Consider the following 23,447-nt stretch of genomic DNA (forward strand, 5'->3'; position numbering starts at 1 on the left):
ACGTAGAAGGTCTTGCTCTGGAGGGAGGAAGAGAAGAAGATATTTAGAAACACAGTTTCTTGGACAAAGGAGTGGCCTCCCTCACAGTTCAGCTTCAGAAAAGCCATGAATAAAGAAAGCGATAGACAGCCCACACTTGTTAAGTGCATTTTAGACTCAGAGGACTGCAAAGCGCGACCAGTGACGACATGTTTAGCCGCACGCTCTCCTTCAACCGCTGGTTGTCTAGGTGGTGTCCTGAAAACAACGTGGGCTACATTGATAATTGGAAAACTTTTTGGAGAAAACCTGGTCTGATGCGGAGAGACGACATCCATCCCTCTTTGGATGGAGCAGCTCTTCTTTCTAGGAACATGGCCAGTTTTATTAGTCCTCCATGACAACCCAGGTCCAGACCAGGAAGCAGAGTCGTAGTTTAACACACCCCTCTGCACCTTCTGTACTGTTACCCACCCACTACCCCATTGAGACAGTGTTTTGAGTTTTTTATAACTGAGTTCTCGAGACATGAAAGTAAATGTCACTATAGTCGGTCTCTATCTGACAACGCTGTTGCGTCTTTTAAATCAACTGTTCCATCTTTACTGTCTTCAGCATCTCAGAGGAACGTAGCAGAGGGCAATATTTTCATTTCTAGCCCTTCACAAATTGATGATCTAGTTCTTAATGTTACTTCCTCTTCATGTGTGACATTAGATGATGTTGCCCCTTTAAAAAGAAGGTAATTAAGCACAGGAAGTTGGCTCCCTGGTTTAATTCTGATCCATGTAACGTCCAGCAATGGTCAGTTTAGGTACAGCCTGACCTTTCAAAATCTATTCAACATCTGGTCAGAAAGGAGACGCAACACTGCATGTGTTCCCTTTAAATGAGCCTTCCTTCATACCAGCTGGGGCTCACAGACTCTGCAGCTCTGAAAGATAAACAATAACTTTCTTTCCCAAGGTCCCATCTGGCTGCCTCCACAGAAGGAACAACTCCAGCTCGAATCAATTGCTAAATTCGAGAATGATTTCCTAAATCAACATAAACTTCTTCCATGATTTATAATCTAGATAATCATTAAATAACCATTTGTTTATTGCTACTTATAATAATTCTTGTATAATGAAATGCTTCATTAATATGTGCACGCTGAATGGATGTTATGTTATGTTTATGTCTACTAGAACCTGCCATGTGTTCAACATGTTTAGATGACGAGGTCCTCACATCTGCATTCACACAATAACAAGTACGGTTAAGTTAAACTCCAACACATAGAGACTTTTAAACCAGTCAGAACTTCCTGTATCAAGAAGGTGTGTTTCTGAGTTGTCTTGGTAACATCTCTCAAACTTGTCAGCCTCTGATTGGCTGTGCAAGTCATAACATCAAAACCTTAAAACTGGATCAGCCTGAGTGATTCGACAGTTCTAGAGAATCGCTTCAGGCCGGCCACCTGTAGTAAACCTCTTTAACATCAAAGATTTTGACTCGTCGTCAAAACCTTTTTGCACCTGCAAACAGTTCCTGCAGAAACAAATCTTATATTGTTAGACTCCATAAGAGTCCGCCAGACGCACGGTTCCATCCAGCTGTTGTGACCCGAGACATCTCTGGACTGAAGAGTCGGTACCACGGTATTCTACAGCCCTCCGCTGCCAGAGGTCAGCTGACCCCCTCCCGAATTTCGGATCCACCAAGAGGGTCTCTCCAAAACGGGTGAAATAGACATGACAGATTGCGTCTGATGTTCTTCTGATGATAACAGCTTTATAACTTAGAGCAAACCAAATTATTTTCACCAGAACTCAGCTTACTTTGAAAAGGAAGCTCTGACTGACATCGCACTCACACATAGGTGCCTTCATCACATTTAGTTACATCCACTCACAGTAAACGCTTAGTTAATTAGTCACGTTTTAATTGTTTGCAAAATAAATTCTTACTTTTATAATCCTGACTCTTTCTTGAAGTAACATGAAGTGTGGTTAATCACTGAAAAAGCAAAGAACCTAGAATCTTCTGAATAATTACAATAAAGACCTCGCAGGCTAATATTTTATATTAATATAGAATATTACATCTTCCTGGTCAAAACAAATACAAATCATTGATTTGCCTACGCTACATCTACAAACTTTAAAACAAAATGAATGTGATTGTCATTTTCAATTGAAGGAAGTTGGAGATGATTAAATTTATCTGACTCTGGACCAATCACATGCTGTACTGTGATCCCCACAGCCCCTCTGAGGCTGCAGCATCTGCTCTTTTAATAACCGTTCCAGCCTGCTCAGAGACCACGCAGCCAAGCAGTGGTTGACTTTTCTTCTACAGTCAACAAAAGCTGACATGAGAGACGGTCTCCTCCTGAATACCGGTATCCTTCCTGTTCCACCGTGGCTCCATACGATGTTTTCAGCATTCATTTAGAACTTTATTGGACTGGGAAAGAGGGCCGAGTTTTCTCTTCACAAGGATTTCACTAGATAAGCCGGCCTCACTTTGGACTGAATGAAGAAAGGGATTTCTCACTCATGAACATTGTTGCTAGAAACTGCAGTTCCATAACACACACACACACACACACACACACACACACACACACACACACACACACACACACACACACACACACACACACACACACACACACGTATGTTCCAATAGCTATTTTTAGGCGCAATCCTGTGCCAAACCACTTGGGGGCGACGTGGGGACGTACCTGAGTATGCACTCCCAGCAGCAGGATGCCCGGGTACCGGCAGGGCGCTAGACGTTAGTGGTGGTGGTGGTGGCAATGTAGCTGGAGCGGCAAACATAGTGGGGTGGTGGGAATGTGGCAAGGGCTGCAATGCAGGTGGGAAGCTGGAGGCTGCTGCTGCCACTGGAGGAGCAGGCAGGTGGTGGGGGAGGTGCAGGGAGGGAGCAGGCCCGTGGAGCTTGGTGCCTGGGGCGCTACTACTGCTGTTGCTGTAATGACAGAAGAACAGGGAAATGGAGCCAGGTTAGTTCATTTAACACTTGTTCCTGTGCATCCTCTCGACTCCATCTGCTGCAGCATCCAAATCCCAGCTCAGTGTTTTCACACCTCAACTATCTTCCATGTCCAAATGCCTCCCTGCCTCAGCTTGTTTCCCAGAATCCGGTCAAACACGATCTTTGGAAACAGCACATTCCCAACACCCTTGGACATGAATAAACCACCGCTGGCAAACGCAACTAAACGAGCATCTGTCTTTGAACAGCTTCTGCTCAGCCAATTCCTTCAAGGCCAGGTAGGAAATGAGTACATCTGAAATAGGATGAGAGGCGTGGAGGGTGTGTGTGAGTGTGTGTGTGTATGTGTTAGCAAACAGGCTTTTGTAGTGTGTTTGGGTTTTCCCTGTAGACCTCTCCACAGCTTCATGTTTTAAGCCTAAAAGCTCATTAGCAGCACTCGCTCATTGCTGTAGGCCCTGGCTGCCATCCCTCACAGCGGGTGCCAGGCCAACGCGGCGCTGGCACAAGGCGAGGCGGGTAGATCCAAGTCCCAGGAGCCTGTGAGGCAAGGCTGTTGATGGGGCTGAGTGTGCTTCTTCATGTCCTACGTTATCAGACGCTTTATTGAACACAATGGACCAACATGGGCATGGCAACTTCATAAAAGAAGAAGGTGGTTGTCTCTTTGAACACATAAAGTGGAATAAATAAAAACACAGTAGTTTTTAATGCTTACTGGGATTAACACACAGACCAAAGGCTGGTTTCTCATTCTCAGATAAATTCCCCTCCAGAAAGTAAAAAGATTCCTGTGAAACATGTTTGACTGCTTTTTCTACACCTGTTGGTATATTTCATACTTGCTCTGATATTTCATTTTAATTCTGAGCTGTGCACAAGATGAGGATTGAGATTAGATTAAGATAACTGTTATCAGTAACGTTTTTGCAGGCAGTAGGCTGACCACTACCTCTACCTATCAGCATAGACAACAGATAAACCCTTGTCAGCCTATGTCAGAGGTGGGTTCTGACAGAAGTGTGTGCTGGTGATTGATGCTAATCACCGAGAACTCCCCCTGACAGCAGAAGCGTGTTAGCCTAGCGAACTAGACCAAATTCTTACTTTGAAAAGTTTGGTCTAAGAACGCTCCACTGGAACCTCCGCAGCCCCAGCAGCATTCTGGCTGGCCAATCATAGTGCTCTATCTGCTTTTTGGACCAATCACAGTGCTTTATCAGCTTTGTGGGCCAATCAGGGCCCTGTATTAGTCTGGTGGGAAGAAATGATGCAACAGAACAGAACGGCGGCAGCTCATTTGAAACGGCTTTTACATCAATTTTGGACTATCTGGACTTGGGCTTCATTAGAATCAGGGGCAGAAACAGGTTTAAAAAATTTTTTTTTGAAAAAAATAAAGGATGTACTTTTGCATTTTTCAACAGCGGACCACCTCATTTACCAACATCCGTTGCGGTGAGTACGTCACATTGTTCATTGTCCACTAGCATGCGGAGATCGTTTGAAAGACAATGGTAGAACCCGCCCCACGACCAAGAGCCGTCAATGGAGCATTGCCAGGCTAGAAGCATGTCACATGATAGCCCTCTTTAAAGTCAGTATGGAGGTTACCTGTGGCAGTTGTAGGTAGAGAGGAGCTGGGACTGGCTGTGTGATGTGGGCCGGTGAGCCCCCACCTGATGAGGGTGGATGTTTGATGGTAGGGCCAGAGAGGGTGGGTGGAGGTTTTGTGTGGTCTGAGGTCTGGTGTGAACAGGCTTAGGATGAGGATGCGCTGAGGGCTCCTGGCCCTGGGTGGGAGGCAGGACTGTAGGTGTGTGAGGTGGGGGGAGAGCCTCTGAGGGAGGGAGCAGGCGGGTTAAAACCAGAGTCTGGGTTGGACTGTTTGCTTGGAGAGGAGACGGGGCCCAGGAATGTGGTACATGCAGGGTGTGAGGGGGTACTGGGGGATATGGGGTGCTGGATTCAGGGGGCTGAGGGTCTCTGCAGCTCTCCTGGCTCCTTTTCTGACTCCACTCTAGGCCTGATACCTTGACGAGGCCTGGGCCCGGAGGCTCCTCTATGCCATTGGTGGAGAGCACATTGAAGTTGAAATCTGGAAGTGCACCAGAAAAACAAAACAGAATAACTAAAAAACGCTAAAAACATCAAACTGTGTGATTAATTAACCCCCTTTCACAGATTAACTAAAGCATCTGATGGCAGCACATGATGCACACACAAGCTAGCCTGACAGGTCCGGACTGATGATGGAGAGAATCCACACGTTAAAAATTACGAGGCCCTTAACAAAAACAAAAAAATTAACATATAAAAAAAGTTTTTGAAAAAATTAAAAGACTAAAAAAAGGAGAGGGAGGTGAAGGTCACACCAAAACCTGAACAGGTGAGTTTAAAGGAGACCAGTGAGTCCACTGATCTCAGGCTCAGGGGGAGAGAGGTCCAGAGTCTGGGGGTCACAGTTGCAGATAATCTGTCACCTTTGGTCTTTAGCCTGGTGCTGCACAACCAGTAGGCATTGATCACTGGACCTCAGGGACCTGCTGGTGGTGTAGGGACTGAGAAGATCACCAATGTAATATGGTGCTTGTCCATGTAAGGCCCTATAGACCAGAACCAGGATCTTGAAATAAACCCTGAAGTTTACTGGCAACCAGTGAAGCTGAAGGAGAAGTGGGGTAATTTGGGTGTGTTTGCCGAGCACAGGCATTCTGAACCACCTGTAGACGGTTCAGGGAGGTTCTGCTCAGACACGTGAAAAGAGAGTTACAGTAGTAGTATGCGTGAGGAGATGAAGGTGTGGAGAACAGTCTCAAGTTCAGAGTGGAACAGAATTGGACTCAGCTTAGCAATGTTCCTGAGATGGATAAAGGAAGAGCGAACAAGAGAACTGACATGAGAATCCAGGGTGAGACCTGGGACAAAGGTCACACCAAGATTCCTGACAGAGGGTTTGGTGCTTGAGAAGCAAGCTGACCAAGAGAGTCTCTGATTTTGGGAACCAGCTTGTCTGGGGCACAGATGAGGATCTCAGTCTTATCTTCATTCAGCTGTAGAAAGCTCCCAGCCATCCAGGTTTTGATAGAGTCTAAGCAGGTGTGTAACAGCTGCAGCTCAGACATCTCATGGGGCTTAAAGGAGATGTACAGTTAGATGTCATCGCATAGTTGGTAGGAGATTCCTTTGAAGGAGCTCAGGATGTGCTGAAGAGGAAGCAGATAGAGTAGGAACAGTAGATGCCCCCAGCACAGAACCTTGTGGGACACCATGGGTGGAGGAGGTGGTGGAGGACCTAATCTTGGAGACGGCCACAGAGAAGGAACGCTCAGACAGATTAAATCAAATCAACTTTATTTTTATAGAAGTTTTCATACAAAAAAATGCAACTCAAATTGCTTCACAGATTAAAATGGCCCCATAGATCCCATTTTACCATCACAACCCCCCTCCCCAAGTATAAAACAATTGACAATTACACTTCCCCTAGTTGAATCTCAGATTGAGGAGGAGCAATGTGGTTTTCGTCCTGGCCGTGGAACTGTGGACCAGCTCTATACCCTTGCAAGGGTGATGGAGGGGGCATGAGAGTTTGCCCAAACAATCCACATGTGTTTTGTGGATTTGGAGAAGGCTTATGACCGTGTCCCCAGGGGCACCCTGTGGGGGACGCTCCAGGAGTATGGGGTGGGTGGCTTTCTGTTAAGGGCCATTCAGTCCCTTTACCAGAGGAGCGTGAGTTTGGTCCGCATAGCCGGTAGTAAGTCAGACCTGTTCCCAGTGAGGGTTGGACTCCACCAGGGCTGCCCTTTGTCACCGATTCTGTTCATTACCTTTATGGACAGAATTTCTAGGCGCAGCCGTGGTTTGGAGGGTGTCGAGTTTGGTGGCAGGAGAATCTCGTCTGCTTTTTGCGGATGATGTGGTCCTCCTAGCTTCATCCAGCTCTGACCTTTTGCTCTTGCTGGGTAGGTTTGGGGCCGAGTGTGAAGCGGCTGGGATGAGGATTAACACCTCCAAATCTGAGACCATGGTTCTCGACCGGAAAAGGGTGGCTTGCCAACTCCGGGTCGGGGGAGAGGCCCTACCTCAAGTGGAGGAGTTTAAGTATCTCGGGGTCTTGTTCACGAGTGAGGGTAGGAGGGATCAGGAGATCGACAGGTGGATTGGTTCAGCATCTGCTGTGATGCGGATGCTGAGCCGATCTGTTGTGGTGAAGAGGGAGCTGAGCCAGAAAGCCAGGCTCTCGATTTACCAGTCGATCTACGTCCCAATCCTCACCTATGGTCATGAGCTTTGGGTAATGACCAAAAGAGCGAGATTGCGGATACAAGTGGCCAAAATGAGTTTCCTCCTCTCTCAGCCTTAGAGATAGGGTGAGGAGCTGGGACATTCGGGAGGGACTCAGAGTAGAGCCGCTGCTCCTCCAGATCGAAAGGAGCCAGTTGAGGTGGTTTGGGCATCTGGTCAGGATGCCTCCTGGACGCCTCCCCGGGGAGTTGTTTCGGGCATGTCCTGCCGGCAGGAGGTCCCCGGGTCGACCCAGGACACGCTGGAGAGGTTACATCTCCAATCTGGTCCGGGAACGCCCTGGGGTCCTGCCGGAGGAGCTGGTGGAGAAGGCCAGGGAGAGGACGGTTTGGAGCTCCCCAGTTGGGATGCTGCCCCCGTGACCTGGACCTGGATAAGCGGAGGAAGATGACGACAGTAGCGATGGGTACCGAATTCGGTACTTTCTAAGGTACCGACCGAATTCCATAGTACAGACTGAGCACCGATTCACGTCTTTTGAAACGGTGCCTCATTTCGGTACCCGTCCTTCCTAACGAGAACTTGCCTAGACAGCTGCGCAGGCGCAAGAGCGTTATGTCGTCGGTCACTGCGAGCCAGTTGTAAACAGAGCAGCATGGCAGAAAGAACGCACGCTAAAGCTTGGGTCCACTTCACTAAATGTGATGGGTAACTGGGTGATGATGAAACCAGCGACAACGATCTAAGTGAGACATCCTCATCTTAATCTGCTCCGGTTGGTAAATAAAATGTTTAAGATAACTTTAGCTTGATATGTTAGCTTCCGTTCCACTAATGGTGCATTCACTTTCTCCTCGGAACTTCGAATTTCGGACTAGAAGAACATGAACGCACTCTAAAGTTTGGCTTCACTTTACTAAATGCGACTGGTGATTGGGTGAAGATGAAACCAGCGACAACGATCTAAGTTTGAGGCATCATCGTTTTAATCTGCTCCAGCAGTTAAATAAACAGTTTATGATGACATTAGCTTGATATGTTAGCTTCCGTTTAGCTAATGTTGCATTCGCTTTCTCCTCGGAACTCCGAATTTCTGACTAGAAGAACACGAATGCGCTCTAAAGTTTGGCTTCACTTTACTAAATGCGACGGGTGATTAGGTGAAGATGAAACCAACGACAACGATCTAAGTGTGAAGCATCATTGTTTTAATCTGCTCCAGCAGTTAAATAAACTGTTTAAGATAACTTTAGCTTGATATGTTAGCTTCCATTGCCACCATTGTTATCAGCTAAGGGTTAGGGTTCACTTTCTCCTCAGAAATTCTAGCTTCCCAGTAGGAAAAATCAAATGAAAAAGGATGGCAAAAGGAATGAAGATACACAGTAAATTTTGGTTCACAGTAAAGATGTTTGCTTCAGTTTAATTATCAGCTTATAAAACTACAAGGAAGATGTTAAAATACAAACAGTTGTATGTTATTCATCGTGATATTAATCAAATATGGTTATATATTGAGAAAAATATATATTTAATTATAAAAAAGAATTAAAATATTAAACACTCAAAAGTATCGAAAATTGTTACCGTTAAGTACCGGTATTGATTCCTAGGTACCGGGAATTAGTACCGAATCGATTCAAATGTCAAAGGTACCCATCCCTAGATGACAGTGTATATTTGTTCATTAATTGTGTTCTTATATTTCCTCCATTTTCTCTCCGCCACCCTGCAAGACCTTTTCAACATTTTAAAGTTTTCATTGTTCCAAGGGGAAGCCGGTTTGGGCTGTAGCTTTTTAATTTTAGGTGGAGCGAGCAATTCCAGAGTAGATTTAAGTCGACTGTTAAAATCATTGAAGATAAAATCACAGGGGGCATTTAAATTAATAGGAGGGATCTTTTTAAAAGTTTCCAGAAAACCAGCAGCCACTTCAGGGGTTAGATGGCGTTTCATTACAGTTCTCACAGAGGTCTCCTGCTGAATTATCCTGGTGATGTTAAAAAACACACAGAAATGATCTGAGATAGTTAAATCCATGACAGAGGCCACACCGATGGACAGACCATAAGTGATGTCCAAGTCCAGGGTGTGTCCTCTGTCGTTGGTTGGTTGTGCAACATGTTGTGTAAAATCCATATAACTCAAAATGTTTAAAAATTCAGTGGTAAAAGGGTCTGCAGGGTCATCTATGTGTAAATTAAAATCACCAACTAAGATAATACTATCAAAAGAGTTGTGCAGAATTGATACAAACTCGGAAAATTCCTGTATAAAAAGTGTACTGTGCTTCGGAGACCTATATACAGTGACACATAAAATCTGAAGATTGCTAAAAATGGCTGCACTATATTCAAAAGTAGTGAAGTTGTCAAATAAAACAGGTTTTGCGGAAAGTGTAGATGAGCTTATAAAAGCAGTTCCGCCTCCCTTTTTTCCATTTCTTATTGAATAAGTAAAATTAAAGTTTGGTGGGGATGCCTCTGTGAGAACAGCAGGAGCATCTGAACTCAACTATGTTTCTGTCAAAAATACACATTTAAGGTGATTATCTAAAATTAGGTCATTTATAATAAAAGTTTTGTTCAGCAGAGAGCAAACATTTAGAGCCACATTGATAGTAGCTAAAGATGGAGTAACTGTGCTATTTACTGGGGTGAGATTCTTGACAACAGTTTTAAGATTATTAAGATTAGACCGGTTAGTTTTATGTTTATGTGATCGCTCTCTGCTGATGACAGGTATGTGAGAGGTGTGCAAGGGTCCAAGTTCGATATGTGAGTTACTGTTAAAATCATAACTCGGTTCATAGGTTCCTGGACCAGTGGGAGTATCACTCCAGAGCAGTTCCTGATAGGCCTACCCAGTCTCAGCCTCTCCAGTAGCAGGTGATGGTCAACAGTGTCAAAGGCTGCAGTCAGGTCCATTAGGACCAGAACAAAACAGCCCCCTGCATCACTGTGGGTCAGAAGGTCATTAGAGACCGTAAGAAGAGCTGTTTCTGTAGAATGGGCTCTACGAAAACCTGACTGGAAACTATCATAGATGTTATGTTCATCAAGAGCAGCTGTGAGGTGTTTAGCCACAACATTTTCCAAGATCTTGGAGATGAACGGAGGCTGCGGTAAGGCATTTTGCGTCACTACCTGTTTTCAGTGTTGCACTCCGTGTAGGTGTTCGGTGTTTGTGGCTCGCTAAAATTGATTAAATTTCTCTGTACTGGGATATCTCTAAGTTAGCACATAAGCACGCTAAAATACACATTTTCTGTTGTTCAAAAAGCTTTTAGGGAACCATTTGAGTTTGCATGCAGTTTTTTTGGTGTTGAATGGGTTGCTCGTCCAGTTAGCTTAGCCTCAGCATGGCTATGGCTACTTATGTCTCTGCCTCTCTATCTCCTATCTGTGTCAGATGTTTAGTTATGCCTCTGCCTCCATTAGTGATAATGGTACATGTAATAAATGTAGCATTTTTGGAGCTTTGGAGGTGAGGGTGTTAGAATTGGAGGCCCGGCTTCGCGCTGTTGAAAAGCCCGTGGATAGCTGTAGCTACTAAGCTAGTGCAGGGCTAACTACATCAGAACCACCCCGTAGCAGTTCTCCAGTAGAACCCGAGCAGCCGGGACCTCAGGCCGGCTGGGTGACAGTACGTGGGAAGCATACAACCCAGCCTGTGGGACACCACCAACACGCTCAGCGGCACACCCACTGACAAGCCGACTCTGATCATTGGCAGCTCCATTGTCAGAAATGTGGCATTAGAGACTCCAGCAACCATTGTTGAACATTTACCTCGGGCCAAAGCAGGTGACATTAAACCCTACCTGAAACCGCTGGCTAAGGATAAGACTGTTATTCACGCTGGCGGTAACGACACCCGGTTACCCCAATCGGAGGTCACTAAAATTAATGTTGTTTCGGTGTATACGTTTGCCAAAACAATACCGGACTCCGTAATTTTCTATAGCCCCTTGCCTGATTGGACCAGTGACGACATGTTTAGCTGCATGCTGTCCTTCAACCACTGGTTGTCTAGGTGGTGTCCCGAAAACAACGTGGGCTATGTTGATAATTGGAAAACTTTTGGGGTAAACCTGGTCTGGTGCAAAGAGAAGACATCCATCCCTCTTTGTATGGAGCAGCTCTTCTTTCTAGGAACATGGCCAATTTTATTAGTCCTCCATGACAACCCAGGGTCCAGACCAGGAAGCAGATTAAAAATCAGGCTTAATAAAGCAAATCATGGAAATCTCATAAATATTAGAACAAATTCAACTGAGCAGAAAACTAGAAAAATTAAATGTGGGTTATTGAACATTAGGTCTATTTTTTCCAAGACTTTGTTTGTTAATGACTTGATTTGTGATCATCAGATTTCTTTACTCTCTCTCTCACAGAATCCTGGCTGCAGCAAGTGGACTATGTTAGTTTAAACGAGTTGACTTCTTCTCGTTATTTAAATCATCACATTGCTCGAAGTACAGGGTGAGGAGAAGGAGTAGCAACCATTTTTCATTCAGTCCTATTAATCAATCCCTTACCAGTTAATAGTAACAGTTCTTTTGAACATATTATTCTTAGTTTTCCTAATCCAGATTGCAAAACTGTAAAACCACCCTTGTTTGTACTTTATATTGTCCACCAGGCCCGAGTTTTTGGATCAGATCTCTGATTTTGTTATCTGATTTGGTGCTAAATACTGATAAGGTCATTGTAGTGGGGGATTTTAACATTCATGTGGACATTGAAAATGATAGCCTCAATATAGCCTTTAGTAATATCTTAGACTCAACTGATTTTACCCAAAGAATACATAGCTCCACCCACTCCTGCCATCGTACATTAGACCTTGTGCTGACTTATGGCATAGGGTGTGAGGAAATAACGATGTTTCCACATAATCCAGTCCTCTCGGACCGCTTTTTGATAACCTTTGAGTTTTTTATAATGGAGTTCTCGAGACATGTAAGTAAATTTCACTGTAGTCGGTCTCTATCTGTTGCATCTTTTAAATCAACTGTTCCATCTTTACTGTTCTCAGTATCTCAGAGGAACATAAAAGAGGGCAATATTTTCATTTGTAGCCCTTCACAAATTGATGCTTTAGTTGATAGTTGTAGATTAGCTCAAGGCCTGTCAAATGGCCAATAAAACTTCTTCATACAGGTCAGTCTGGCACCGTAAGTGTCGATATGAGTATCTATGAACTTGAACAGTGTCCTTAACTTTTCCACGCAGCAATTATGTAGTAATTAAATAACTACATTAAATTATATTCTATATAAAAAATGAATCTGATTGATCTTTGAATGTTAAATCAGGAGATTCTAGGGTTCTTTGCTTCTTTAGGGACCATAAACACACTTTGTATTAATAAAGACAGAGTCAGTATATAGGTTATAAAATGAATTTAATTCGTTTTCCTAAACTAATGATACATGACAAGATATGAATAATAAGAAGTGATATGGTGTGTGTGAGGTGCTGTGATGGAAGCTAGATGTTGTACCAACCGTTCTTTGGATCTGAGAGGGATTGTGAAATCTGGGTGTGAAATAATTTGTTGTTTGTTATAAAGTAGAGAGTTGTTTATTAACAACCTCATCAGACGCAATCTGTCGTGCCAAGTCTACACACCCTTGGTGTGGAGGTTCTCATTCGATTTGGGGGGGTCGTGCGGATCACTGCCGGTGGAGTGAACTCTGATATCAGGAACCCGTACATAGCTCCAATGAGACCCGTCCAGTCTGAGATCCCTCGAGGTGAAGGCAGGAAGCTGGAATGCTTGTTTCCATCTAAGGCTGATGTTTGCTTGGCTCTCAGGAGAGCCGGTCATCTGGTATCAGCCACAGCATTGCAGAGAGGCTTTGACTGGTGGTCAAAGGAGAAGATGGTTTCAAAAATGCTTCTTTCCCGAATTGGCCGGTTTGAGGGTCAGCGAGAAACTGAATTAATCGGGAAGAAAATCCTGTTTTAATAAACTCATTATTTATAATTTCTGGCGTATTCTGGCAAATCAGAATGTGCCATGTCTGGAAGGCTTTACCAAAACATTTCTCAGAAAGCCATGCCTTCTTCAGATACAAAATTCTTAATACTGTGAATACGAATCTTTAAAACTCCTATGCGAAGTGCATATTAACCTTAATATGTATCTTAATGTATTGTGTATGAGTGTTTCGGGGGCATGCAGAGGTCTTCATAGAGTTAAGTAGTTTGGTTAACTCAGGCAAAGAAACAGGAGCAAAGCTATCTAGGATGACAGGCCAGGTTGGAGTCGGGAGAGGCAGCGATAAGGCTGAAGGAGAGATGCTAGATCTGACCTTATTGACTTTGTCCACAAAGAAAGACAGAACGTTCTCACAGTCGGCAACAGAGTGGATGGAGGCTGTAGGAGAGGCAGGAGAGACGATGCTGCTGATGGTGTTAAACAGCACCTTGGGGTTCCCTTTGCTCTGGGACACCAGGTTGGAAAAAGAGGAAACCCTAGCATCTCTGACTGCAGAGTTAAAGGATGTCAGAAGATCCTTTAGGTGCAGCGGGGGGACGTGCTGATGAGTTTTCTTCATAAGTGCTCAACTTTCCTGCATTGGTGCTTCAGGCTGAAGGCTGTCGTTAAACCAGGGAGTAGGGTTCACTGCAGGAACTGATCTTGTTCTGACAGGACAGATGTGGTCCAGAATGGAGAGGCAGTGCTCGTTAAACTGAGAAGTTAAGGAATCTGGGTCGGTATCAGAAGAACAGAGTGGATCAAAAACAGCAGAAAATGTGCTCGCTGCGCTCTCATTAAGAAAACGAGAACTAAACATATGACGAGCAGGAGGTGGGGACGCAGAAACTGACAAGTTTAAAAAAATGCAATGGTGATCAACTGTGATTAACGCCCCCAGAGCCCCACAGGGACTTGGCAAAAGGTCAAATAAATCCTGGCAAAAAGGTGGAGATGGTCCCCAGGACCATTGGGTGGAGAGCACAGTCCCCTGTCACTGGGGGGCTTCCATCTACTGACTCCCCTCAGATCTGTGCCTCTGGGAGCTCCATGACAAGATCATGGCTACCACCATGCTAAAACAGCTCAGTAGCTGCAGTTCTGACTGATATTAAGTCAGGGGTCAAGGGTCAGAGCAGAGCACGGAGTAAAGCCACAAAGACCTTCACCAAAACTCCTCAGTGAGGAAAAGGAGCCACAATGATGCAGATGTACCAACCAGAAGCCACGTAGAAAACATTCCCCTCCACTCTCTCATGTGCACACACAAAAGCAAAGCCTAGCAGATCCTGCATGCTGCTCCATCACCCCTACACCCCCCCCCCCCAGCCAGGAAAGAGAAGAAATCCAAATCTCCTCCACATCCCCGAGGTCCACAGCTTGCTTTGAGAATGTGCTGACGCGCTAAAAAGGTGTCTATTCTGGTCATAATGAACACTCCAGGGCCAGGCAGAGTGGGGAAGAAGGAAGGAGGAGGACATGCCAGCTCCCCTCCCACAGGGCTTCATTTGTCAGTCTCCATCATCCCTGAAAACAAATAGTGCAATTCTCACGAGAGGTTCTCAAAACATAGAGCCCTGCTGTTTGTCTGAGCTTCAGAGGTGGTGCAGGTTGTAATGAGGGGACTGGATTATACAAGTAAAGGGTATGAGGGGGCTTTGTGAAGGCTCTGTGTGTGTCAGGAGACCCAATGTGGGACTAAGGCCTAATTTATACTTCTGCGTCTGCGTTGGGACGGACACACGCAATGCCAATATCCGTCCTTGCGAGCCTGCTGGAGTCCTCACAAGGACGGACGGAATCGAGCTCTCTTTTCTACACATCTGTTCATCGAGATGGAGAACGCAAGCATGTGATTGATCAGGACGCCGCTGTTGTCTACAGCACCGCCATTGCACCCTCAAAAACACAAAGAGAGCCGAGGATATCTAGCGGCAGACATGGAGAAAGTCGCGGAAAACTAAAAATCTAAACTCCTTATTCACCCGTGACTCGCAAGGTCACCCCCAAGGGGTGGCCATAGCCACCCATAGAAAATTGCTGCCCCCCCCCCAGGAAAATCCAGTGTTAACAAAATCATATTAATGTTAAGTCAAACCATATGTTGACCTTGTTTATTCAAGACATAACTGTAGTTTTTTAACACTGCAACAGGTGAATAACCTAAAAAAATTTTTTTTAATTTAATTTGGGATAATATTATAAATAACTGAAATTTATTTTTCTAAAATGTTTGTGTTTGTAAAATGTAAGTTACATGTTTTGGATATGTACTGTTATTTTAATAAAAACAAATAAAGATGCAATGCAGTACATCGCCACAGGCTAAATTCTCCTTGAGCTACCACAAGGACCAATTTGGTGTGCCACCCCAAAAATTTCTTTGACCCCGTCTGGCCACCCCTATCAAAATTTTCTGGAGGCACCCCTGGCGACTGGAGGAGTGAAGGCGTTTTATTTGTGGATGGAAACGATGGGAAATGTGGGATTAGAGGTGGCAAGTGCCTGAAGAGGTGGAGGAGAATGAGGGACAAATTTGTCCATGTTAAAAAGTCTCACACAGTTCTCAGTGAGAGGGAAAAATGAATGAGGACAGTAATTCATGAAATTTCAATTGATCACCAGGACCTTTTGTTTTGCGCCATTTCCGTTCTGCAGCTCTAAGATTGGTGCGTAGAGACCGGAGGGTATCATCAGCTGAGAGGATCTAGCAGGTCTAGTGGCTAAAGGGCACAAGTTGTTAAGACAAGAGCAGCGTGTGGAGCAGAGTGACTCGGTGGCATCATTCACTTCATGAGCAGAGAATGTGCTGGGAGATGGAAGAGTGGAGGCAACAACACTTTGTTTTGTTTTGTTGTTTTTCTACCCGACTATGTTCCTGTCGGTCTCATCTTCCTACATCTCCGCTCAATCCTCCAGAAAAACTGCTTCTTACGTTTGATCTAAGCAGATCCAAGGGATCCACCAACCGCAAAACAGAGTGCGCTTTGCAAGGCTGCATCGACGCGGTGAAATCACTGTGGAACAGGTGATGAGCTCTGCAGTAGTGGTGCGTGTCATGAATGAATGATTGTGCCACTTTGACTTTAAACGTTACCACGGAGGTAACAAAAGTAATGAAGAAAAGATTCCCATCAGAACATCTGAGCACTATCCCAGACCCGGACACCATGATCAGCGCGCTGATGAGCTGTGAAGAGCAGCTTGGAGCACGTTTGTGGGTCACAGGCCAGAGGCTGAACTAGAACAGCTGATGCGAGTGCTTTCCAGGTCTGGAAACCCTGTCTGTCTGTAAGAGACACTTGTCGCCTGGAGAAATGTTTCCTGATTGTGAAATGTTGGCTGAATAGTGTTTGTTCCAGTCTCCAGTGTGGCAGTGTGCATTCAGAACATTAAAACAGTCACGAGAGGATGAAAACCCCAGGTTCTCAGTTCTTCATGTCAGACCTTAAATTGTGAAACATCAGAAAAAGCTGTAAGAGACCCAGCAGCAACTGCTCCTCTTCTTTCTACACATTGAGTTTGACAACAAAATGATGAGTTGTAACTGAGCAGCGAGTGCTGGCAGTGGTCTGGCCTCAGGAGAGGTTTCTGCAGCACGTGTTCCCTTGGAGATCAGCCAAGTTCTCTGCTCTGTTTATTGTTCTTAATGAAGCCTGCTGTTGCATTAATGACAAGCGTCTTTAACAGACCTCCCTCCCACACAGAGGAAAACAATAAACAGCATGCCCCCACTAACGTCTGAGCCCATCCAACACACAGCATAGCCTCCTCGTCTTTCAGCAGCACATGTGTGGGTCCCTGATCTCAGAAACAACCTGCAGGGAACAGCCATGGACACTGAAATGTCATTTCAAATGATTTTCTGCTACAGTCAAGCAATTGTTTGCAAATTTCCTTGAGGGTGAAAACTATCCAGAAGAGCTGCTAGTGAAAGTATCTTTGCAAGGGGTCATGAGTCTAAAACCTAACCCTGCAACAAACGACTATTTGGGTCATCGATGAAGCTGATGGGGTCTCAGCTTCATTCATCGATTAATCGGATTAAACGTGAAAAATGAATGCCCCCCCGACTTGCTCGTTGCTAGGTGCTCGGCTGTCTGGGAAGAGGTTCTGGTCTCTGTGGCGGCTGCTGATTGGCTGGTTCAGCATGGAGGTCTCACACCTGCTTCTGCACAAACACGTGTATGTTGATGATTCACATGTTTACCGTTCAGCCCACAGGTGTTTTTGTTGGATTGTTCGGAGTGTTTCTTTACAGGTGTAGCAGCTGGTTTTCTTATTTATTGCTTTAGGGGCTGGCCTTTAAGAACAAACCTCCTAGAAATGCGCTCACGTGTTTCTGGATCACATCCCGCCCTCAACACGCCCACTTTCTGCCATAAATGGTCAATGCAAAGTGCCTCGTGCAAAGCCGGCTCGTTGCAGCGCTCCACCATTAACGATGGCGACCGTAGACCAAGGCAGAGCAATTTCACAGAAGCAGAAATGGAAGTACCTGTGGGTGAGGTGGAGAAATGAAAGGAAGTGCTTTTGCAAAACAAATAAGAGAAAATCCACGGAGTGGCACAACGTTGCTGAAGCCGTCTATGTTGTGAGTTCTTCAGAGAGATCAGTCGCAGATATTAAAAAGAAATGGTCCGATCTGAAGGTGGAGGAAAAGAAAAGATGTCTTGCCACCGCCAGAGTGTGTCTGCCACTGGCACCTCTGACCCCCCACCGCTCACCGTTAGGATCTCAGCGGTACTCGGACTGGCAAGCGTGCGTGGCATCATAACGATGAAGGAGGGAGACACTGACCATGCAGAGGAGACTGGTAATGTTTAAGCCTTTTATTAATACACATCAAATGTGTCCATTATTGAAATATCAAACAAAACCAAATCTCGTTGTTTCCCCAATGACTCTGGACCAAGCATCCAACGAGGCATCCCGGGCGGCGACCGAAGATGTGCCTGCAGGCTCAGCCTGTCTCACCAGTGCACCTCGGGCATATGGCGCACCTGGAAGTGGTGGGGTGCTAACTAACGCTGTCCTGCAGGCACAGAGGGACATGATTAGTGCGGTGTACGAAGTGCGAGAAGAACTGCACAGAATATGTGACATCCTGACTGAAATTTCAGGAACACTTGAAGAACTGGCAAGAAAATAAAAGATGAAAATCATGCCTTCTGTGTTGTTCTCTAAACGATGTGTGGCATTCTGTCTCAATCTGGCCCCTGCTGATATTGCACATGTCGGGGCAGGGGCGGCGCTTCAGGCTGTGTGCGTGTGTGCGTGCGTGCGTGCGAGCGTGTGTGTGTGTGCGTGCGTGTGTGTGTGTGTGTGTGTGTGTGTGTGTGTGGAGGGGGTGGGCTTGCTCTGTGTGTGTACAAAATGGTACAAGTGATAATGTTGCAGAAATTCATAATTGTATCTTCTCAGCAGCAGCACCTGCTCTCCATGTCCAAAATATGTGTAAGCCAGGTCCTTAGTCAACTGAAAGTTGCGCACATTTTTCCGGTAACTTTTTTTAATAAATGCCAAAGTTTGCGTTGAAAGTTGCTTACGCAGTTTTCCGACCCCGTTTTGTGCATAAGCAAGCTTGATCAATGAGACCCCTGATCTTCCATAATGTTGACCAGCTTCACACTGCTGACCACCCCCATGTCATTGCCGCCACAGTGGATGAGAAGAACATCAGGAGCTGCTCTTCCTCGCAGGGAGTGGAAAAAGAAGAGGGGATGGTCTTTCCACCGCAGTCCTCCCCAACCGAACCAGGAGATACGGACGTCAGGGACACCAAGGTTGTCTTCAACGATCTCTGCAGCTCTCTGGGCACCATGCCTCATGTAGCTGTCTCCGATGATCCAAATGACTGTTGAGAATATATGTATAATTAACCCTTTAAGACCGGCGGGAGCGCCAGCGCTCCCATTTGCATATCTGTGTTCAAATGCTTGTAGAACTGAAACTATATAAGATAGAACAAAAACTGTTTTTGCATATTAAACCGGAGGAGTTACTTGTATATCTCACACACTGAACACGTCCCAGAGCGCTGCGTATTTCTGCTGAGTTTGACAAAAACAACCAAAATGCACAAATAAGAAAAGCGTTTTCATTCAGACAGACGCTGTGTCGTTCTGATCTGCAGCTCACAGGCTTCACACGCTACAATAAACGTCATCACATTGTCAGCGTGGACTGTCACATGATTACCACTCACCCGATCACCTGCTTTGATGTTATTTTCCTTTGTAGTCCCAGTCTTTCAGCTTTTCCTTGTGCTTTTTCACAATAATACCTTCAGACAAACACGTCCTACAAGCAGCATAGTAGAAAGAACATGCTCCAAAGTTTGGGTCTCCTTCACTAAATGCGATGGGTGATGCTGATATCGACAATGTTGTAAGTGAGCTACCATCGTCTTACTCTGTTCATGCAGGTAAATAAACTGTTTAAGGTAACGTTAGCTTGATGCTTTAGCTTCTGTTGCTAGCAGCTAATGGTGAGTTCGCTTTCTCCACGGTACTGGGAAATTCCGACATCTGAGTAGGGAAGATCAACAGTTTGAAAATGAACGGCCAAAGGAATGAAGATGCACATTAAGTATAGGTCACAGCAGAGATGTTTGCTTCTGTGTAATTAGCTGTTTATTATCAATCAATCAAATCAAAGCTTTATTTATAAAGCGCCTTCTGCAACCCTGTCAGGAAGCCCAAGGCGCTATTATGTTACAACGACCCACCATCACACAGCTTGTGCAGAGGGGAAAAGCTGGTCTTTAGTTTGTGTATCATTTTTACCCCCATACAATGATAAAATACAGTTTGTATGCTATTTATCATCATATTTATCTAATATGGTTATACAGTGAGGAAAACATATTTAATGAAACAGGAGAATTTATTAATTATTAAACACTCAAAGGTATCGAAAATTGGTACCATTAAGTACCGATATCGATTCCTAGGTACCGGGAATTAGTACTGAATTGATTCAAATGTGAAAGGTAACCATCCCTAGTTGGCAAGGCATTTCTTAATCAATTTGATTGATTTGTTGTTGCCGCCCTAGAACAAAGGCAAAACAGTTTTCTTCTGGGTATCAAGTACAGCTTAATGACCATTTAATTTTTATTTTACTTGCAGTAAATTCTACAAAATATTATAAGGTAGAAACGGAAAAAAAAGATGGATTTAAGTAATTCATTCAATAACTTTGAGTTTCTAAGCTGAAACATCAGGCTGAACTTAAGGAAGACAGAAACACATCCTATCTGTAGGAAATGAACTTCCATTTGTTTAAGTGTGATTTTAACGGTTCCAACATGTAGACTGGTTCAGGTTCTTTCAACCTTCATCTTCTTTGTTTAATTTGTCCCCATTTTCTGCTGAAAGAACAGCTTTGTTGGCAATTACAATGCCTCCTGTCTCGCTAGGGACAGAGATAGTAGCTAGTGTATACTTTAACTTCTGTTTAATAGAGTCATGGATTCCGATCACTGGACAACCAGCTCTACCTCCTGAGCTGCTGCTGCCCTACAAATGTAGCAATAATTGTTCCCAGCAGCCTTCTAACCACACTCCAACGCAGGGTGTTTGTCTATGGCAACGTTAAAAACAGAACAATGCCCTTGCCCTAAGGGTTGAGACTGATCCATGAGATAGATCTGCAGCCCAAAGGTGAGCGATGGGAATGTGTTTGTGTCTCTGGTAGTAAAACAACTCGGAGAACTTGACAGATCTGAGTGGAACTTTGAGCAAATCCCTGGATGAACGTCTACAGCTGATTAACCTTTAGCATCAACATGAAGAAAAGATGGCCGCCACAGCTGAACTACACAGAACTAGCTAAAACTCACCAAGGTCAAAGGTCATGCAGCTGAGAGCAACACAATCCCAGAGCGAGCGGGTCTTGATCCAAACAGTCATGACCAAACGTTCACTCCTCATATCTTTGTGCCTGTGTTGAAGTTTTCTGTTAGGCAGAAGAGTGAGGGTACAGCTGTGGAGCTGGGCCTCACGTGTAGCTCAACACAGGAAGTGGATCTTTTACGCTAAAAGGAAGCAGCTGATTTAATGTTTACAAAAATCCTGATGATACGTTTGGATTTTGGGTGGACATCCATGGAGGAGAAAGCAGCTAAAGCATCAGAAAGGAAAACCCTGGCTGCTTCTTTGTTCTTCAACAGCGTCGGTTGCTCCAAGATCAACAAGATCCTCTCCTTGTGTCCAGAGCGGGGCTGGACATGCTGCCATGTGGAGGGTCCTGGACTGGACCTGTTTTGTTATTAGTGACTTCCGGGGGTGGGGGGGTGGGTGGGGGCTGTCAAATGTTGATGAAGAATATCACAGAGTGCTGAAATCACCACACACCAACACACACAAAGCAGTGATTGAGCCGGTGTGTGTGTGTGTGTGGTGGTGGTGGTGGTGGTGGGGGGGGGGGGGGGGGGGGGGGGGGTTATAAGTGCGTGTTGTGGTTAACCAACATGCTGCCTTGAGTGAAGCTCTGTCTGGGACTCTGGTCCTCCATGCAATGTGTGAATCTGAAGTAGCTGGACTCACTAAGCTACTGAGCCTGCCTGACTAGTGCAAGAGCCAGAGAACCAGCAGACACGCCGAGACAGAGCACTTACTCGTGTTAGCATGAGGACGAAGACAGACAGGCACAGGGACAGGCCTCCTACCTGCAGGATCCATTCGCTCAGGCTGGTAGGTGGAATGCTCCTGCTCTCGTCTCTCTCCAGTCATAATGGAGACATTTAGGAACAGAGAGGAGCAGCTAGCATGCCCCCCCCCCCCCCCTACACACACACACACACACACACACAGTGGCTCTGATTACAGCTGTTCCTGTAATTGCTCCTAAACGCATTAGCCTCTCTCACTGCTCATTTCCCCTCGCCACGTTGGACACTCTCCTGGATGGTGTGGTCATTTCCCTGAAACAGCCCCCCCACCCCCGTCACCATCTTTACTCGATGCAGCCGTGGGATCAGTGGCAGCCAGGTCTCCCATTTCCAGCTCTCCTTTTCAGAACAAATCTTTTTATATCCCTACGGGTGTGAGGTCCGGCTGGCGGGTGGGAGGGAGCGTAACAAGATAGGAGCTGGGTCAGACACTCGATGACGGGCATGCTGCCACAGGTGACTAGCAGTAAGGACAGCTAGACTTGTCCAGCCAGGACAGCTCTCCTGGGGACACTTGGAGCAGATGGCTTGCAGATTCAATGCAGGCTGGGATGTGGATGCCAGATTCATTTGAGCTTTGCTGCAACATTAATGTGACACAATGTGCCGGCAAATCAGCGCAATATTACCACAAAGGTGCGTTTTATAAATGCGTTACAAAAATTTTTAGGCAATCGTTCCACTTAACTTGGTGTTAATATTGTGATATTGTCTGTCTCATTAACGGAGACTGCACCTTGGTGCAACAGAGGGAGCTGTCATGATGACGTGGGGAGTTACTGCTGAGCTCCGGCCGGCAACTATAAAGAAAATGAAAGTAAACATGGGCCGTAGGTTTTGCTTTATCAGCTGGGAAGGCAAACTGGAGCACTGCAGCCATGTTTATGCCACCATCGTGTAATCTTTGATAAAAAGAACATGACTGCGCCACATTACCGCCACGGTCTGACCACAAACCTAAGACTCCCTGATGCTGCCACGGCGTTGTGGCAAATTGACGGCATTGTTTTGTAAAACGGCTAGACTTAAGCAGTGTTGGGAGTAACGCGGTACAAAAGTAGTTAATTACTGTAATGCATTGCTTTTTGCTGTAATGTGGTAATGTAAGGCATTACAGGGAAAGAAAATGGTAATATTTACTCGGTACAATTGTCAGTAACGCGGTAATTACAATGCGTTTTTCATCATGTTTCATCAGAGTTCATTCATTGTCTCATTTAATAACACTTTGAATCACCATTGATGATCATTTACCTTTCATCATCATTAATATAGTAATAAATTTATTTTTATAAACTATATTTTTGTCTCTGTGTTAAATCATTATAAAGTGTTGTTTCCCTGGATTAAGCAAAGTAACTATATTAATCAGCAATCGAATATTAAAGGCTCAATAAGATTAATAATCCATATTTTTATGGAATATTACATTTTATTGAATACCTTTATATTCTATTGACAACTTATTAAAAGTAACCACCTACAAACGTTACATAGGTAAACATCAAACAGCTGAATCTGCATGGGAGGAGGAGCCAACACAACT

The 23,447-nt window shown here is 45.0% G+C and overlaps 1 protein-coding gene across 1 annotated transcript in view; it reads right to left on the minus strand.

The window, feature by feature from the left end:
* Positions 1 to 23,163, minus strand: part of auts2a (activator of transcription and developmental regulator AUTS2 a) — a 34,498-nt gene extending 11,335 nt beyond the window's left edge. The window contains exons 1-4 of the mRNA XM_070555294.1: positions 21,899 to 23,163; positions 4,600 to 5,083; positions 2,711 to 2,958; positions 1 to 17 (exon numbers count right to left, since the gene is read on the minus strand). The exon at positions 1 to 17 is cut by the window's left edge and continues 216 nt beyond it. Of these exons, the coding sequence (XP_070411395.1) occupies positions 1 to 17; positions 2,711 to 2,958; positions 4,600 to 5,083; positions 21,899 to 21,962 (813 nt within the window). The 5' untranslated portion in view covers positions 21,963 to 23,163. The remainder of the gene's footprint in view (positions 18 to 2,710; positions 2,959 to 4,599; positions 5,084 to 21,898) is intronic.
* Positions 23,164 to 23,447: the final 284 nt, after the last annotated feature.

This window comes from Nothobranchius furzeri, chromosome 10 (assembly GCF_043380555.1).
Source record: "Nothobranchius furzeri strain GRZ-AD chromosome 10, NfurGRZ-RIMD1, whole genome shotgun sequence".
NCBI lineage: Eukaryota > Metazoa > Chordata > Actinopteri > Cyprinodontiformes > Nothobranchiidae > Nothobranchius > Nothobranchius furzeri.